The 15,482-nt window shown below is 58.8% G+C and overlaps 6 protein-coding genes across 6 annotated transcripts; 2 read left to right on the forward strand and 4 right to left on the reverse strand.

The window, feature by feature from the left end:
* The first annotated feature begins 503 nt into the window (after positions 1 to 503).
* On the forward strand, positions 504 to 3,200 carry LY79DRAFT_560213 (glutamine synthetase). The gene is made up of 5 exons (XM_060558311.1): positions 504 to 771; positions 921 to 956; positions 1,089 to 1,181; positions 2,054 to 2,963; positions 3,032 to 3,200. The coding sequence occupies exons 1-5, from the start codon at positions 769 to 771 to the stop codon at positions 3,067 to 3,069; spliced, it is 1,080 nt and encodes a 359-aa protein (XP_060411911.1). The 5' UTR covers positions 504 to 768; the 3' UTR covers positions 3,070 to 3,200.
* On the reverse strand, positions 3,171 to 4,288 carry LY79DRAFT_290721 (uncharacterized protein). The gene has a single exon (XM_060552205.1). It carries the CDS (start codon positions 3,998 to 4,000, stop codon positions 3,302 to 3,304), a length of 699 nt encoding a protein of 232 aa, XP_060411912.1. The 5' UTR covers positions 4,001 to 4,288; the 3' UTR covers positions 3,171 to 3,301.
* Positions 4,289 to 4,823: 535 nt separating this feature from the next.
* LY79DRAFT_560221 (WD domain-containing protein) lies at positions 4,824 to 7,042 on the forward strand. The gene has a single exon (XM_060558312.1). The coding sequence runs from the start codon at positions 4,972 to 4,974 to the stop codon at positions 6,577 to 6,579; it is 1,608 nt and encodes a 535-aa protein (XP_060411913.1). The 5' UTR covers positions 4,824 to 4,971; the 3' UTR covers positions 6,580 to 7,042.
* A 306-nt stretch (positions 7,043 to 7,348) lies between these two features.
* On the reverse strand, positions 7,349 to 8,570 carry LY79DRAFT_636085 (uncharacterized protein). Its single transcript, XM_060562264.1, has 3 exons — positions 8,547 to 8,570; positions 8,253 to 8,499; positions 7,349 to 7,592 (listed from the first exon to the last, which is right to left on the reverse strand). The coding sequence occupies exons 2-3, from the start codon at positions 8,424 to 8,426 to the stop codon at positions 7,395 to 7,397; spliced, it is 372 nt and encodes a 123-aa protein (XP_060411914.1). The 5' UTR covers positions 8,427 to 8,499; positions 8,547 to 8,570; the 3' UTR covers positions 7,349 to 7,394.
* A 643-nt stretch (positions 8,571 to 9,213) lies between these two features.
* LY79DRAFT_560230 (methionine aminopeptidase 2-like protein) lies at positions 9,214 to 11,303 on the reverse strand. Its single transcript, XM_060558313.1, has 4 exons — positions 10,838 to 11,303; positions 10,008 to 10,786; positions 9,689 to 9,952; positions 9,214 to 9,609 (listed from the first exon to the last, which is right to left on the reverse strand). The coding sequence occupies exons 1-4, from the start codon at positions 10,878 to 10,880 to the stop codon at positions 9,415 to 9,417; spliced, it is 1,281 nt and encodes a 426-aa protein (XP_060411915.1). The 5' UTR covers positions 10,881 to 11,303; the 3' UTR covers positions 9,214 to 9,414.
* Positions 11,304 to 11,479: 176 nt separating this feature from the next.
* Positions 11,480 to 15,068, reverse strand: LY79DRAFT_519825 (C2 domain-containing protein; the record flags this gene model as incomplete). Its single annotated transcript, XM_060555177.1, has 2 exons — positions 11,480 to 14,762; positions 14,830 to 15,068. 2 exons carry the CDS (start codon positions 15,066 to 15,068, stop codon positions 11,480 to 11,482), a joined length of 3,522 nt encoding a protein of 1,173 aa, XP_060411916.1.
* Between the last annotated feature and the right edge of the window lie 414 nt (positions 15,069 to 15,482).

The raw sequence follows: 15,482 nt of genomic DNA on the forward strand, positions 1-15,482 counted from the left end.
ATGCCGTTGGTTACGAGAGGATAGGATGCTGTAGGAGTACATACGACTGCTGTGCAAATGGTGGCGGAATAGGTGGGCGCAAGTATCTCGACTTGGACAATGTGAGAGACCCTGGGTAGCAAGTTCAAGGTGGCATGTACCTACTGTAGGTATCTGTGGCCCCCCAAACCCTGGGTTGGCGGGCGAATGGCAGGAGGTGCGTTTCCGGGCTACACCCCACCAGCCCATCGCAGCGTGCAGGGGTGTGGCCAGTCTGTGGCTTCTGGTATCGATTGTGGGTGGGGTAAGAGGGGTGGGTAGGCCTTATCTTTGGGCTGGAAAGGACCAAGGAGGAACTTGAGCGGGGGACAAAGTGACGGTTCTGTACCGGCCGCCTGTGAGAGTTCGTGGGCGAGGACCGCGGTTGTCATGTTGTATCTCGACGGTACCTTGCAGATTCGCTGTGTGTACATGTTATGTGTGTGCGTGTAAGAAAGCATCGACGCATCGCGCCGCCCTGTGAGGGTGTTTCCTAGCCCAGGTCTTGCTCCCTCCTTTGTGCCCCCCTCCACCCCCGAAGACGAACAGCGCATTGAGAAGACATAAAACCCTCAACCACCCGCTTCGTCTGCCTCTCTTATCGAACCCCCTTCTCTACTTCCAGATCCATCCTCTATCCCCCCATCGATACCTAGATCACCAGATCTTTCTTGCTTGAACCTCCTCGGACACTAATTGACCCTGCGTCTTTTTTCTTCTCCCACATTTACATCATACACAACCGCAAAAATGGTAAGTTTCACTCCGCCCTCAACACCGCACTTGAACCCCCCACCCACATCATACCCTTCCGATGGCGACCAGACCGCCTTCTCCCCCTCCGACACTCACACGATGCTTGTGCGAAAAAGGGCATATACTAACATGAGTCTTGACTTCAGGCGACGGAAGCTGCTTTCACCTCCAAGCCCGAGACTGTGAGAACACACCGCCTCTCCCCGGAGCTCAGCTGACAGTAGGATCGACTAATTGTAGCCGATCCTGCTGTCGGCTTGGCGCATCACGACTCAAGCACAAAAATAAGCAAATATGCTGACCCCGTCGAATAGTTGGCCAAGTACCTCAAGCTTGACCAGAAGGGCTCGATCATGGCCGAGTACATCTGGATCGACGCTGACGGTGAGACCCGCTCCAAGTCGAGGGTAAGTTTGCGACATTCGTCTCGTTCTTCCTCTCTTCCTTTCCCTTTTTGGGTTTCCCCTTTGTTGGTCCTGGCCGGCCTCAGCGCTGTGTTCACCCAAGCCGTACGCTCTTCGATGTGAGAAACATCAGTCAGGTCCTTGTTCCCGCGGCCCGTCTCAGCGAGTAAGAGAGAGAGCGCTGCTGTCGCATGGCTCCTTTCTTTTTCCTGCGGCGACAGGGCGCGACAAAACTGGGGCGCGGCCCCCCGTGCTCTGTATTCTTCCCCTCGGGGCGTCTCCGAGTACCGGCTGGAATGGCGGGCAGAGGGGGCATCAAAGATACGGATCGATGTGCGCTTGGGGGGCTTGGCGGGGGTCAAACCGTTGTCTGCCCCTCCAGGTGCGGGTGGGCGGTCGGTACGTACCTGTCTGACCATGTCTGGCTGGCAGCATTCGGCCACGACTCGGTCCTGCAAGGAACCCCACCCCACACAATTCGTGTGGTCACCAAGACACCGAGACCCCTCCAAGGCTTTGCCTTGCCTCCGGTTGCAGGGTTCAACGCCGCAATTCGGTTATTAGAGATTCTTGCCGGTCTCTCGCCCCGTATCTTTGCCCTTTTGGCCGTCGGCGCGTTCTCGGTGTGTCGTCTGTCCCCAGTTGCTGCCGCCGGCCGAGCGTCGTTCTCCGCAGGAACCCCAAAACATGGGCTGCTGGAATCGCTCCGTCTGGCATCGTCGGTCTGACGGCAAGGTGCATCGCATGATGTAAGCCTCGGCGGCTAGGCACGGCTCAGAAGCTTGCTTGGGGCATGGAGTCGGGGAACCATTCACGCAGTTGCATCATACCGTTTCTGGCAGACACACGGAGCTAACCATCATGTGCCCCTCTAGACGCTCAAGGAGAAGGAGTACACCCCCGAAGACCTCCCTATGTGGAACTTCGACGGTTCCTCCACCGGCCAGGCCCCCGGCGACAACTCTGATGTCTACCTGAAGCCCGTCGCCGTCTTCCCCGACCCCTTCCGTGGATCCCCCAACATCCTCGTCCTCTCCGAGTGCTGGAACGCCGACGGCACCCCCAACAAGTACAACTACAGACATGAGTGCGCTAAGCTGATGGAGGCTCACGCCGCCCACGAGCCCTGGTTCGGTCTCGAGCAGGAGTACACTCTGCTTGACCTTAGCAACCGGCCCTTCGGCTGGCCTACCAACGGTTTCCCCGCCCCCCAGGGCCCCTACTACTGCGGTGTCGGTGCCGGCAAGGTCGTCCAGCGCGACATCGTCGACGCCCACTACAAGGCCTGCTTGTACGCTGGCGTCAAGATCTCCGGCACCAACGCTGAGGTCATGCCCGCCCAGTGGGAGTTCCAGGTCGGCCCCTGCACCGGCATTGAGATGGGTGACCACCTCTGGCTCGCCCGCTTCCTCCTGGCCCGCATCGCCGAGGAGTTTGGCGCCAAGGTTTCGGTTGAGCCCAAGCCTATCCCCGGTGACTGGAACGGTGCCGGCCTTCACTCCAACTTCTCCACCAAGGAGATGCGTGTCGAGGGTGGCATGCAGCACATCGAGGCCGCCATCAAGAAGCTCGAGGGCCGCCACAAGGAGCACATTGCCGTCTACGGCGAGGGCAACGAGAAGCGTCTCACTGGCCGTCACGAGACGGGCTCCATTGACCAGTTCTCTTACGGAGTCGCCAACCGTGGTGCCTCGATCCGCATCCCCAGAGAGTGCGCCGCCAAGGGCTACGGCTACTTCGAGGACCGCCGCCCCGCCTCAAATGCCGACCCCTACAGAATTACTGGTGAGTTTGATGATGCACCCATCTCACAACGCCATGTTGTTTGCCGTGACGCTAACCATTTCTTGCAGGTATCATGATGGAGACTATTTTCGGTTCCGTCGCGTAAGGGGAGAAGGAGAAGAGAGAGGATGCTATACCCTAGTTCAACGGCTCAAAATTCGTTTTGAATATGCTTTACCAGCGTGTTACATAGATCAGACAAGGTTATTACGGGTCAATGAGAAATCCAAACAAAGTTCAAAAAATGTTGATCGCAATTATTCCTTGATGTTGAGAAGAATTCCCTCCATACGTAGAGACAGCATGCTGAATGGCGCTTGCTTAATGATGTTACGACGTCATTTTCGAGGTGCGTGACGGAGAACCCATTTTGAAACGTTCAGCTCAGCTCGGGTTTGGTCTGGAGACCTTTCTTGTGCCTCGTATGTGCCGCAGGTGGCGACGGCATCCCACCGTCTAACCACCGACCATCGTGACCGTGACCGTATTTCGTAGAGCCCTGTGGCGCAGCGTTTTTCGCCAAGACTTGTTGGAGGAAAACGATGCAATAGCAGCAGACTTGTCATGTTTAGAGTTTTTCGGTTTGCTTTACGGAAATGGTAGGGTGCCTTTAACAGTACCACTAGGTACTGCTTTGTACTTTTTCGAAGGGTGCTTAAGCCCAGCGAGGAGAAGGGGTTTTTTAGACTTTGGGTACCCAATCCACAGGAGAAGGGCGACATCGGACGAAAGCCCTGCCGCCCACCCGTCCGTCCGTCCGCTGGCCTGTTTCGAAGAGAGAGAGAAAGGGTCGGTTCGGTTGTTTCTGGCGGTGATATCACCGTCCGATGAGTTGAATTCACATTGTCTTCGAACGATGACGATATATATTCTTTTAGCCTCCCCCTTTCTTTTGGAGGACGGATGAGGTGTAGGGCGGTTGAGCGCCAGGCGGCGAGCCGGCAGGTGAAGTTGGTGAGGCCAAGAGTCTGTAAGCTCGGTCTGGCGACCATGGGATGGAGCTTATCACGAGCGGTGAGTGATAGTTGTAGGCACATCCCAGAAGAAGGAGGAGGAGAATGTTTTGGGGTGGAAGGGGCGTTTGGGGCTTACTTCTCCCAAGCGGTGGCGGCTGAGCGGACCGTGGTTTGGACTGTTGTGTGTGTTGGATGGACGGGACGGACAACTGTCAGCCTCGCGTTTCTGCGGCGTCGCTATGCGCGTTATTGGAGCTCGATATAACTGTCCAGCCTTTTTCGCACCTTCGATGCCGAGATGTTGGACATGGGGTTGGTCGGTGAAGTGTGGTGTTGTACTCCCCTTGGCAACGACGGCGGGCATGGATGTTTCGTTCGAAAAGATAGCTAGTTGGATCGGAGGCTTGTACTCTTGGAGAGAATTTCTGCGTCAAGCAGCGGGAGATCTGATGCATGTGCGGGTCTGATTTACTCGAGGCTTTTCACACAGCAAGGGCTAGATGTGAAGCTGGAGCCATAGAGTTGGCGATGGCTGAGCTGTCAGTATACCCTTGCTTTCTATTGCTGAAGACTACGTGACCACAAATTGTTCCGCGACAGCGCAAAGCCTGGTCAATTTTTGTTTTTTTCAAGGAAAAAGGGAGAAGGGGAACTTAATCATTCTATTTTCTCTGCAATTAAAACCATATCTTGCGTATTTGCATATAACACCATTATTCTCAGGCCAGACAGCTCTTTCGTGCACCAGTCTTTTGTCACTAATCCTTCCAAGCCTCGATGTCCCTGGCCCCGCGCCTTATCTTATCGAGTCGACGTGGGGTATCCGCTAAACCGAACCGGGACTAGCCACCCAAAGAAATTCTCAATTGAGAATCTTTTTTTTTTTTCCCCTTAGCAGCGGTTTTGCCAAACTCCAAAAAAAATATCGCCAACGTCTATCACGACGACGATATCCCCCCTCCCTCCCCATCTGAGCCCACTCCGCCACGACCACCCCTTCCACATAGGCATACCGAGTAAGACGCAGAAAAAGTATCCCGCACATCATCACAATGGCAGCTCCCGTGGGACCCCTCCCGCAGGTGAAGCTGCCCTCGGGCCCGTCCCCCGTGACGGCCGAGCAGCGCTACTGGAAGTCCTTCAAGAACCAGCTCCAGATTCCCTCGCCGACGTCTTACCCAATCACTCACATCTCGTCGACTTCGGCGGACGGCCTCTTCGCCGTCACCACCGGCACCCGCGTGCAACTCTACTCGTCGCGCACCCGCAAGCTCGAAAAGACCATCACACGTTTCGCCGACGTCGCCCGCTCCGGTTCCCTGCGCCGCGACGGCCGCGTGCTCGTCGCTGCCGAGGACACCGGGCGCATGCAGGTATTCGACACCCACTCGCGCTCCATCCTCAAGACCTGGACCAAGCACCGCCAGCCCGTCTGGGCCACGCGCTTCTCCAACACCCAGCCCACGACGCTGCTCTCCGCCTCCGACGACAAGACCGTCCGCCTCTGGGACCTCACGGCCAACGACCCGACGCATACCTTTGTGGGCCACGCCGACTACGTCCGTTGTGCCGAGTTCTTCCCTGCCACGTCTCCCTCCGGCGCGAGCAACATGGTCGTCTCGGGCTCCTACGACTCCACCGTTAAGATCTGGGATCCCAGAATAGGCTCCAACGCGGCCGTCATGACCTTCAAGCACGCCGCCCCCGTCGAGTCCGTCCTGCCCCTGTTCTCGGGAACCACCCTGCTCGCTGCTTCGGGCGCCAACGTCTCCGTCCTGGATCTCGTCGCCGCCCGCCCCATCCACCAGATCTCCAACCACCAGAAGACCGTCACCTCCCTCAGCCTCGCCTCCAACGGCACCCGCCTCGTCACCGGCGGCCTCGACGGCCACGTCAAGGTCTTTGAGACGACGGCCTGGAACGTCGTCTCCTCCACCAAGTACCCCTCGCCCATCCTCTCCCTCCGTGTGCTCTCGGCCTCCGACTCCCCCGACCACGCCGACCGCCACCTCGTCGTCGGCATGCAGTCCGGCGTGCTCTCCATCCGCACGCGCCTCACCGGCCCCGAGGCCACCCGCCAAAAGGAGCGCGAGCGCGAGATGGCCGCCCTCATCGCCGGCACACTCGACCAGCACGACCGCGTCACCAAGACGCGCAAGCGCAAGGTCGCTGCCCACCGTCGCCTCGAGGCCCTCGGCGAGGGCCAGGCCGAGGTCATCGTCGCTCAGGACGCGCGCGTCTCCCGTACCAAGGAGACAGCGTGGCAGAAGGCGCTGCGGCACGGGCGCTACGCCAGCGCGCTGGACCAGGTCCTCGACCCACAGGGCAAGGACCACTCGCCGCTCGCGGTGCTGACGCTGCTGCTGGCGCTGCGGCACCGGTCGGCGGTGCGGGACGCGCTCGAGGGCAGGGACGAGAGGACGGTGCAGCCGGTGCTCAAGTGGACGTGCAACCACATCATCGACCCGCGGTACGTCAGCGTCTGCGTCGAGGTCGGCCTGGTGCTCGTGGAGCTGTACGCCGAGTACGCCGCCGCGAGCGCGGAGCTGTTCGAAGGCTTCCGGACACTGAGGCGCCGCGTCGGGAACGAGGTCGAAAAGGCGCAGCTCGCGTGCGAGACGGGCGGCATGGTCGAGAGCCTGATGATGGGGTCTGCCTAGTGGGACGGTTTCTGAATCGGGATGGTTTTGATTTCTGTTTTTTTCTCCCTTTTCTGGGTTTAGATGTTTTGTGTGACGTACGAGGTTGTTCTGGGCAATCCTCGGTTGACCGGTGCGTATACCAGGCCTCTCAGGTTTCTCGAAGGAATCGGAGATGACAACGACGAGGTTTGTGCCTTGTCAAGAAAAGGGGCGGGAGAGAGGGGATGGAAGGAGGGACCACGATCCGTCCCCCGGCGGAGGGATGTCCGATTGTGGAAATCGTACCTTGTTGGTCACTGATGCATTGCGATGGCGTTGGGGGATCAAGGAAAAACAAGATAAAAGAGACGAGGAAGAATAATTGTGTGTTGATATAGAATGTGCCCAACCTATCTATCTACCTTACCCGAATACGCCGTTAGAGGCGGGCCGGACATTCAAAAATCAGAATATCATCCAGGTCTCTCTGGGTCCAAGCTACACAAACACAAATGTGGAATCTGAAAGTCTATCTGCATCCCACCCTCCCCCGTCTATATTCCCCAATCCCGCAAGTTCTCGCGGTTAACTATGTTGGCCGAAAGAGGACGGGCAACAGGCCGAGAGGTTGTTGAATATCACGTTGTCCAAACAAGTGTTCTTAACATGCTCGATCTTTCCTGAATCAAGGCGATACGTGTATCCATCCATCAATGGCACAACCGTCCAGACCAACGAACGACGGGAGGCTCATCAGAATACGGTACTATCCAACACCACAATCCAAGCATAGCCATAAGCACACTGACCCCCTACTAGGAAGGAAAAAAAAAAAAAGAAAGAAAGAAAAAGAGTCAAGAAAGACCGTCCACGAATTCCTCCAACAGCCGGTTCGTCCCCGCCGCGTCCTCGAGCATGACCCAGTGGCCCGTGTCGAGCACCTCGAACCGGTACCCCGCCCGCGCCCACGGCCTCGTCATCTCGTCCTGCAGCCCGGCCGCCGTCATCTCGTCCCGGCCGAACCCCACGATCAGCACCGGCACCTCCAGCTCCTTCCCCATCCCCTCCTCGTCCCCAAGCGAGAGATTATCCCGCAGCGCCCGGTACCAGTTCGTCGGCCCCGTCCATCCGCCCGTCCGAAACGCCGCGACCTTGTCCCGGAAGCAGGCGTGAGACCGTGCGTCCCCGTCGCCGAACGAGTGCGCCGACGCCACCCGGCCTGCGGCCATCCACGCCCTCGCCCGGCCCCGCGGCCCCAGGTTCGCCGCCATCACGCCGGGCGGCGCCGCGTGCATCAGCGACACCGCGGACTCGGTCTCCCGCCCCATCAGCGCCGGCGCCTCGTCGCTCGTGAAAAAGTCCCAGTACCGGAACCGCTCCGCCCCGTCGGCGGACGCCGCCGCCGACGACGTGCGGTTGATGGCCTCGACGTCGAACCGCCCGCCCGGCGGCACGTACCCGACGCACAGGAACGCCAGCCCCGCCAGCCGTGCCGGATACAACAGGTGGCACAGCCGGCTCAGGAACCAGGACCCCAGGTCGTGGCCGACGCCGACGACCATGGGCGCCGTGTCGCCGCCGCCGCCGCCGATGAGAAGGCCCTCGGCGTCGAGGAGGGCGGCGATGTGGCCCGCCATCGCGCGCCAGGTGTACGCGCCCGGGTCGGCCGGCTTCGAGGTCCCGCCGTAGCCGAGGAGGTCGGGCGCGAGGACGCCGCAGCCCCGGGCGGCGAAGTGTTCGAGCTGCGGGCGGAAGTCGGCCGCCGTGGAGGGAAAGCCGTGGAGGAAGAGGATGGTGGGGAGGTCTGCCCGCGCGGCGCGGGAGTAAAAGTACCTGTACGTTATCCCGGGCGAGACCTCCAGAGTCTTGGAAGGGATGGACGTCATGGTGGTGGGTTGAATTTGAGTTTTTGGACCGGAATAGAACGATGTCGATGAGTTGCGAGGCGAGAAATCGAAACTTCAGGGTATTAGCATCTATGGACGGCTTTCGTGGAATGAGCTTACACGGCAGGGTTCACTATAAAACTAAAGCTGGTGGGCGATGGGGGTTTATGAGGGATCCCGTCCGAAACAAAAAGTCAGCGAGATGTTTCCGGCCCGGCTGCGACTTACACGGGCTACGTCGGCGATCTTTGGCGCCCCACTGCTCCTCTCCCGCTCCCACAACACCAAATAAGGGGGAGGAAGAGATTCGATGCTTGGGATATTGCAAGATTTTCACCCTGATATTGCAATCTTCCAAGTTGATACACCAGGATAGAGCCGGAGACCACATTGAGTGCAGTTCCGTCACCTGGATAACAGGCCTGCACGAGAGGGAAAAGCCCACGTCTCACTCTTGCAGGTCTCATTGCCGAACCATGCTTTAGCAACGAGCACGAGTTTCTGGATAGAACAACTAATGACAAAGCGTAACGAATGTAAAGACGCAGTGGGGCCATGACACCCCGCGTCGAGGCAGAGGCAGTGTTGGAGCTGCCTCCCTTGCTTCAATGAAGCACTTCACACAGGCGGTGTTGAATCTGCCCCTGAATTCCAAAAACTGAGTTTGCAAGCCGCATACTGCATTCACGCAAAGACGGTTCCTCGTCCCAATGATTCTTCTCATCCTATCTCCAAATCAGTAGTCACATCCCCGGCTCACGATTTCTTTGCTGGACTCTCGCAGCAAGATCGTCTGGGAAAAGTCAGCTACGCATCCTTGATCTTCTATGGAAACTTGTGCCCGGTGACCAAACTTACGTGCTCAAACTGCGAGCTGTAGGATCCTTTGATGTCCGCGAGCGGCGCGTATGACTCGAGAACGCCATGCGAAACCAGGGAATTCAGCTGTCGTAGACCAGCCGATTAGTACGGTACCTTATCTCGAAGATTATCCTGAGATAGGAGAAGAGAGACCTACCCCAGCTAAGTAACGGTCCAAACCAAGACGGTCCAGGTAGCGGCGGCAGAAGACGATACTCCCGAATTGTTCCTTGATCGTCTTATATAACCGGTTCGCGGAGGCGAAGGGCAACCTCACTTGCGCGGGGGCGTCGTGCCGGAGTCCGTATCCGTAGACACCGAACTTCCAATCGCAATTCAGCCTTTTTCATTTCACATCTCGGAGTGGCCAGTGCATTGTCAAGGGAAGCGGGGGTACTCACGTCGTCGTATAGCTTGCCGCGGCCGGTTGTGCCGAACGTCTCAATGGCGAAAATCTCGCCCTCCTCCATCTTGGTCTGGTCATTGTTCCGGATGAAGGGAATCGACTTGCCGCCGTGGATGCGGTAGCGCTTGATATCGTGGGCGCAGATGTTGCGCACCGCCCTGACGGGGTACGTCTTGCCGCGGATCTCGACCTCGTAGCTCTCCATGGCCTCCTGGATCTCGGCGCTAACGTCGCAGATGCGGACGTCGATGCCGGCGGCCTGAGATGGTGTCAGTCATCACATGTCCTTGAGGCTATTGAGAAACGTGTCTCACCTTGATGCCGGAGTTCGTTGCGTCCCGGGCCGCGGCCAGGAGGTTGTCGTACGTGGGGTCGAAACTCATGGTGAAGGCGCTGTCGACGATCCACCCGTTGACCTGCACGCCGTAGTCAACCTTCATGACGTCCCCGTACTGCAGCACGACGTCCCGCTGCCCGGGGTTCGGTGTGTAGTGTGCCGTCTCATGGTTCAAACAAAGCCCCGTGGGGAATCCCATCCCGGACCTTAGGTTGTCGCCGGGCTCGATCCCCTGGTTGGCCAGAAGCGAGCGCACGCCGTCCTCGATGCCGGTGGCGATGTCGAGGAGCGTCCAGCCAGGCTTGACGACTTCCTGTACCCAGTGCCGGACCTGGCGGTGCACCTCGGCGGCCTTGCGGTAGTCGTTGAGGAGTGCGGGGTCCTCAAGGTGCTTGCGACTCTGATACCGCAGCTCCGCGGTCGTGGATCGAGCCGTGTTAGCGTCCGGGTGAGAAACTTTGTCGTCGACGAGATCCTCGCCAGCGGGGTATTCCCCTGAAGGGAAGAGGTCGCTCAGCGGCACCCTTGGGGGCGACGACTGCTCCTTGGCAGCGGCAGACTTCTTTTTCTTCTTCTTCGGCTTTTTCTTTTTCTTCTTCTTCTCGGCATCTGCCGTCAACGGTCTGGAGCTAACATCGTCATCGTCAGCGTCGTCGTCGTCGCCCTGGTTCCCAAGGCTACCATCCCCATCGCGGGAGAGATGCGCGCCACGCGGCTCGCCGCCGCTGGAAAAAGGGCCGGCTGACAGCGGTCCGCCTGTTACTGGTAAGTATTTGTTACAAGTGGAAACGAGTCAACAAGTCACACCATTGCCTCCAGGAATCTGCTCTTCGGGTGTCTTGGATCCCATTCCGACATGAACGCTGGGAAGTTGGGTTGGATGATGCGATGGTGGATTCTAGACGAGAAAAGAAGAGAGGACGAAAACGAGCGGTTTCGAGCAAAGCCGCGCTCCCTTATATCGCTTTACAAGAAAGGAAAAAAAAAAAGGACGCAGGAAGTTGCGCCGTGCTTGTCAACCCAAGGGCGCAACGGCTTTATTTGGCTGGCTAGAAAGTGAAGCCGAAGCCGGCGGCAAGACTAGACGAGTACAGGCATGGATTCCCGAGGAAGGAGCGGCACTGCCTTCCCCCCATGGAAGAAGATATGACTAAATTGAGACAACACTTCTTCCAACGCAAGGTGCGAACAGGAAATCGTCCCTTACCTGTCTGAACGGCATGGACTTCACCAACACGATGGAACATACTGAACATGAAGAAAAAAAATCAAATTTTCCGGCTGCCTACAGCATTACCACAGTCCGTCAAGCCCCATATCCCAAGCCACATTTTTCAGTTCGTTCACTCAAGCAAGCATCGTTCGATCTCAGAAAGCATAGCCCCGTAACCATTATATAGTACATGTACAAGACGATTCTTGTCGACGCCACCAAACACACGCCGTTGCTCAGTGGTGCCGATGACGTCTGGAGCGCCCGGCGCCTATGTCGATGCGGCTCATTTCCTGCATCAGCGCCCACTCGTTGTCGCCGTTCGCGCCACTCATCATGGGCAAGGGGACCTTGGCCGGGATCGGGGGTGCGCCGCCGCCGTAGTTTCCTCCGGGAGAGCTGCCGTACTGCGGCGCGTGGTTCTCGCTCGGGTAGTCCCATGTGCTCGCCCTCGGCAGGCGTGGCGGTGTGAAGTCGCCACCGTTGTCCTGGTAGTTGTGTGATGAGATGGGGGCCAGAGGGCTGGATCCCGCGGGCGACGTCGAGGGAAGAGCAGACATGCGCTGGGTCTTCTTCTGGAGCCGGTTTCGGCCACCGCCGCTCATGTTCGGCGGAGTGCCCGGGACGTGGTACGGGTCCGAGCTATACGTCACTGGCGAGGCTTGAGACTGGGGCCGGCCGGCGATGCGCAGCTGCCGACGGCCGCTCGTAGGCAGGGCCTGAGCGCCGGCAGTAGACGCCCGTGATCGGGTGGACGCAGAGACCGGCGTCTTGGGACCCTTTGGCTCCGGCTCTGGTGCCCAGGTGTCCATAGGTAAATGATCCGACGGGTCGATTTCACGTCCGTCATGAGTGATGATCTTCTCGTCGGGGTCGGGCCTCGAGATGTCGCTGTTGGTGGTCGACACCGCCGGATTCAGCATATCGTATGAATCCGGGCCAAAGGGGATGCCGGACAACCTGCGGTGCTCAGATGGAGGCGGCGCGGGACTAACAGACTTCCGCTTGATCGTGTGCTGCGTGTGAGGATTGGGCGATATGCCTCGCGACCTCATGTGCTGGGGAGGGGGCTGAGGCGAAGTACCTCTTCTCATGGGGTTGGGCGAGACTTCCCGCGCAGCCATAGGGTTGGGAGAAGATCCTCGAGCCATCATGGGATTAGGGGAAGCGCCCCGTCCCCTCATCGGGTTCGGCGAAGGCCCTCGTCCTCTGTTCATGTCAGGGGGAGGCGCGCCGTACGCCGATGCCCGGGAGTTGTACCCTGGCGGGACGTATGTCTGGTTCGTGTAGCTGCCATCGTATCCGGCAGGCTCGCTATGCTGTCTCCCGCGATGCTGAATCGCCGTGCTCTGATCAGTATAGCGCCGCTGTTGACGTCTCTCGTCGTAGATCCGATCCGAAACCTCTTGCGATATTGTCGGATCGGTGCCCGGCACCAACGACGCCGGCACAGCGGGCATGCTGTGAGCCGTGACCTCGGTACCGCCCAGCTCAGACCGCTGCGAAGTGAATTGGGTCTGGCTACGGGAGTGCGAGTGGTACGGCGATCCCTCCATCGGGCTCGGAGCGAAGTCCCGAGTCGCAATGGGAGAGACTTGCTGACGGCGAGCCATTTCGTCTCCCCTCACGTACGGCTGCGGGGAAGTGCTGTAGTGGCCCGGCGACACGGATCCTCTGCCGGCAAGAACCAGCTCATCGCCTCTAGGCTGATAATCTTGTTGATGTTCTGGCTGAGGTGATGTGCTGTAGTGCCCCGGGGAAGCACCGCCTCGGCCGGCGAATACCAGTTCGTCTCCTCTCGGCTGGTATTCTGGGTGAGGCGACGTGCTGTAGCGGCCCGCTTGAGACATCTCGTCCCCTCGCCCGTAGCCGGGCTGCGGCGAGGCGCCTCTTTGACGAGAGGAGCCCGCACTTCCCCTGCCGCCGATGTTCAAGGGGGCAGGACTAGGCACTTGGTCGTAACCTTGTTCATATCCCATCTCGTCATATTGGGGTGTATACGAGTTCCGGCGCTGGGATAACTGCATCGCCTGCTGATGATGCTGTTGTTGCTGCTGTTGTTGCTGCTGTTGGAATTGCTGCTGCTGCTGCTGGAATTGTTGCTGCTGCTGCTGCTGGAATTGTTGCTGCTGCTGCTGCTGGAATTGTTGTTGCTGCTGCTGCTGGAATTGCTGTTGCTGTTGCTGATGTTGATGCTGATGCTGATGCTGATGCTGTAGCTGTTGTTGCTGCGACTGCTGAGGTGTTTGCGATGGCGGAAGCTGGTTGTGTTCCTGGCCGTAACCCGTCTCCTCGTACGGAGGCGCACGCGAGATCCTTCGTTGGTGGGGATTCGCCGAAGTATTGGGCAACTCGGGCACGTCTTCAACCGTCGGCTGCATGGATCGGTACTCTGCATGAGCATCATACGAGTGGTGCCTCGAAGATGTCAGCTCCTGATGGTGGTTGTGATGGTGGTCCTCAGGGGCTGGAAGCGCGTTGGTGACTGCGGGGGCCGAATCGAAACCACGGTAGGTAGGCCGTCCAGGGTACGCTGTGGAAGAAAAAGACATGCGATGAGCCTCGTTTCGGAGGACATCTTGCCTCATGGCATTCGCCGACTTGGGAGGAGTGTCGTAGGCGGCCCTCAGGACCATATCCTGAGAGTTTCCGCGGCTTCTATGAGCGGGCGGAGGTGGTGGACGATCGTCGTCGGCAGGGGGTTCTTGCCGCTGGTCCTCCAAATAAAGCATCTCACGCGGTGGCTCGGAACCCTGACGGTAATGGGCCTGGTTGACGATTTCCTGGGATGAGTATCTCGGACTGTAGTCCCTGTCGTCGTACTGAGCGGCGGGACTTTCGTAACGCTCGTGTCTCGGCGTGTGCTGTGGTGTCACTTCTGTCGAGTGCGGCGGCAGAGCGGTCTGAAGCGGCTGCGCAGGCAAGTCTTGCTGGGTGGGCTGGGCCATAGGGGCAGCGTTGGTGTTATACTCAATGGCCTGCAAGGGCGATTGTGTCGGCACCTGGGCTGGCTGTAACTGCTTCGGGCCCTTTGGCATCGGGCGCGAGCCCGAGAGACTTGCCTCCTGGGCTGGGGGTGTAGGGGTGCTCATCTCCTTGGGACCTCTGGGGCCGCCAGTGCGGGGCGGGGTCGGGGCTTGATCCGGAGAGGGGGCAGCGGGAGCCTCGCCGGTGAAGGGATCGGATGGCAGCGGTCGGCGCTTGATCTGCTTCCGAGGGATGGTGCCATGGTGGTACTCGGTAGGCTCTGCCTCGACGGGCTTGGGCTTAGCAACGGGCTTCTCGGGTTTCGGGCGTTGATCGTAGTATGTAATCTCCATGCGCACCTCGCCGGCGTACTTGCCCTTGAACATCAAGTTGCGCCAAATGTCGTTTTGGCCTCCGCCAGGCACAATGATGTCCCTCAGGTCGATCCACGTCTCTCCGATGAGGTCCGTTTTCTTATCGTCATGGAAGACGGACACCTTCAGCTGGTAGTAATCTGGCGAGTCGTGAACGGGGAAGCGAAGCTCCTGATCCCTGGAGAGACGGATGTTAGTACACAAGTGAAGGTTCGCGGAGGGGCAAGGATGAAGGGGACGGTTACCATCTTGGAGTCTGACCTCCGCGAATGTCCGTCGTGGTCCTCTTGGCTTCCTTGCCTAGCCGGGCAGCGCAGTAGGGGTCCTGCTTTCCGATGGTCTTGCGGTTGGGCAAGTTTTTGGCGCGGTCAACAATGGCAACCAGAGTTCCAATCAAAGGCCCGTCGATGCTGGGGTCGGCAAAGATTCCGGCCGTGTGCATCCCATTGAGCGGGTGGACTTTGGACGACTTGGCCGTAGCCATGGCTGTGGCTTGTTTGTTGTTGTTATTATTATTGCGGCTTTGTGAGAGCTGCGTCTTCAGCGAACCAATGCCGCCGGGACTTTGCAGAGTCGAAGAAAACGCATCAAGCAAGGGCTTCCGGCGAGCCACAGAGCGAAAGAAAATAGCTGGACGAGGAGCTGTCTACACGGGGCGGGGTTCTTGAAGACGGGTATCAAAACAGTCGAAGGTCGAGGAAAAGACGATGGCAGGGCGCAGCGCACCGAGAGAACAGCACAAAGGCGGAATGGAATGGAGAATGACGATGAGGGCAAGGAGAGTGAAACAGAGCCGGGCGAGTCAACGCTGAAGCCGTGGAATGAATGGCAATGGCAGCGGGTGTGAAAGAGGGGAAGGAGGAAGAGGAGGAGGAGAAGAAGGAGGCGGAACAGGTGG

The sequence above is a fragment of the Colletotrichum navitas genome (genome assembly GCF_030913465.1).
Source record: "Colletotrichum navitas strain CBS 125086 chromosome Unknown LY79scaffold_50, whole genome shotgun sequence".
Lineage (NCBI taxonomy): Eukaryota > Fungi > Ascomycota > Sordariomycetes > Glomerellales > Glomerellaceae > Colletotrichum > Colletotrichum navitas.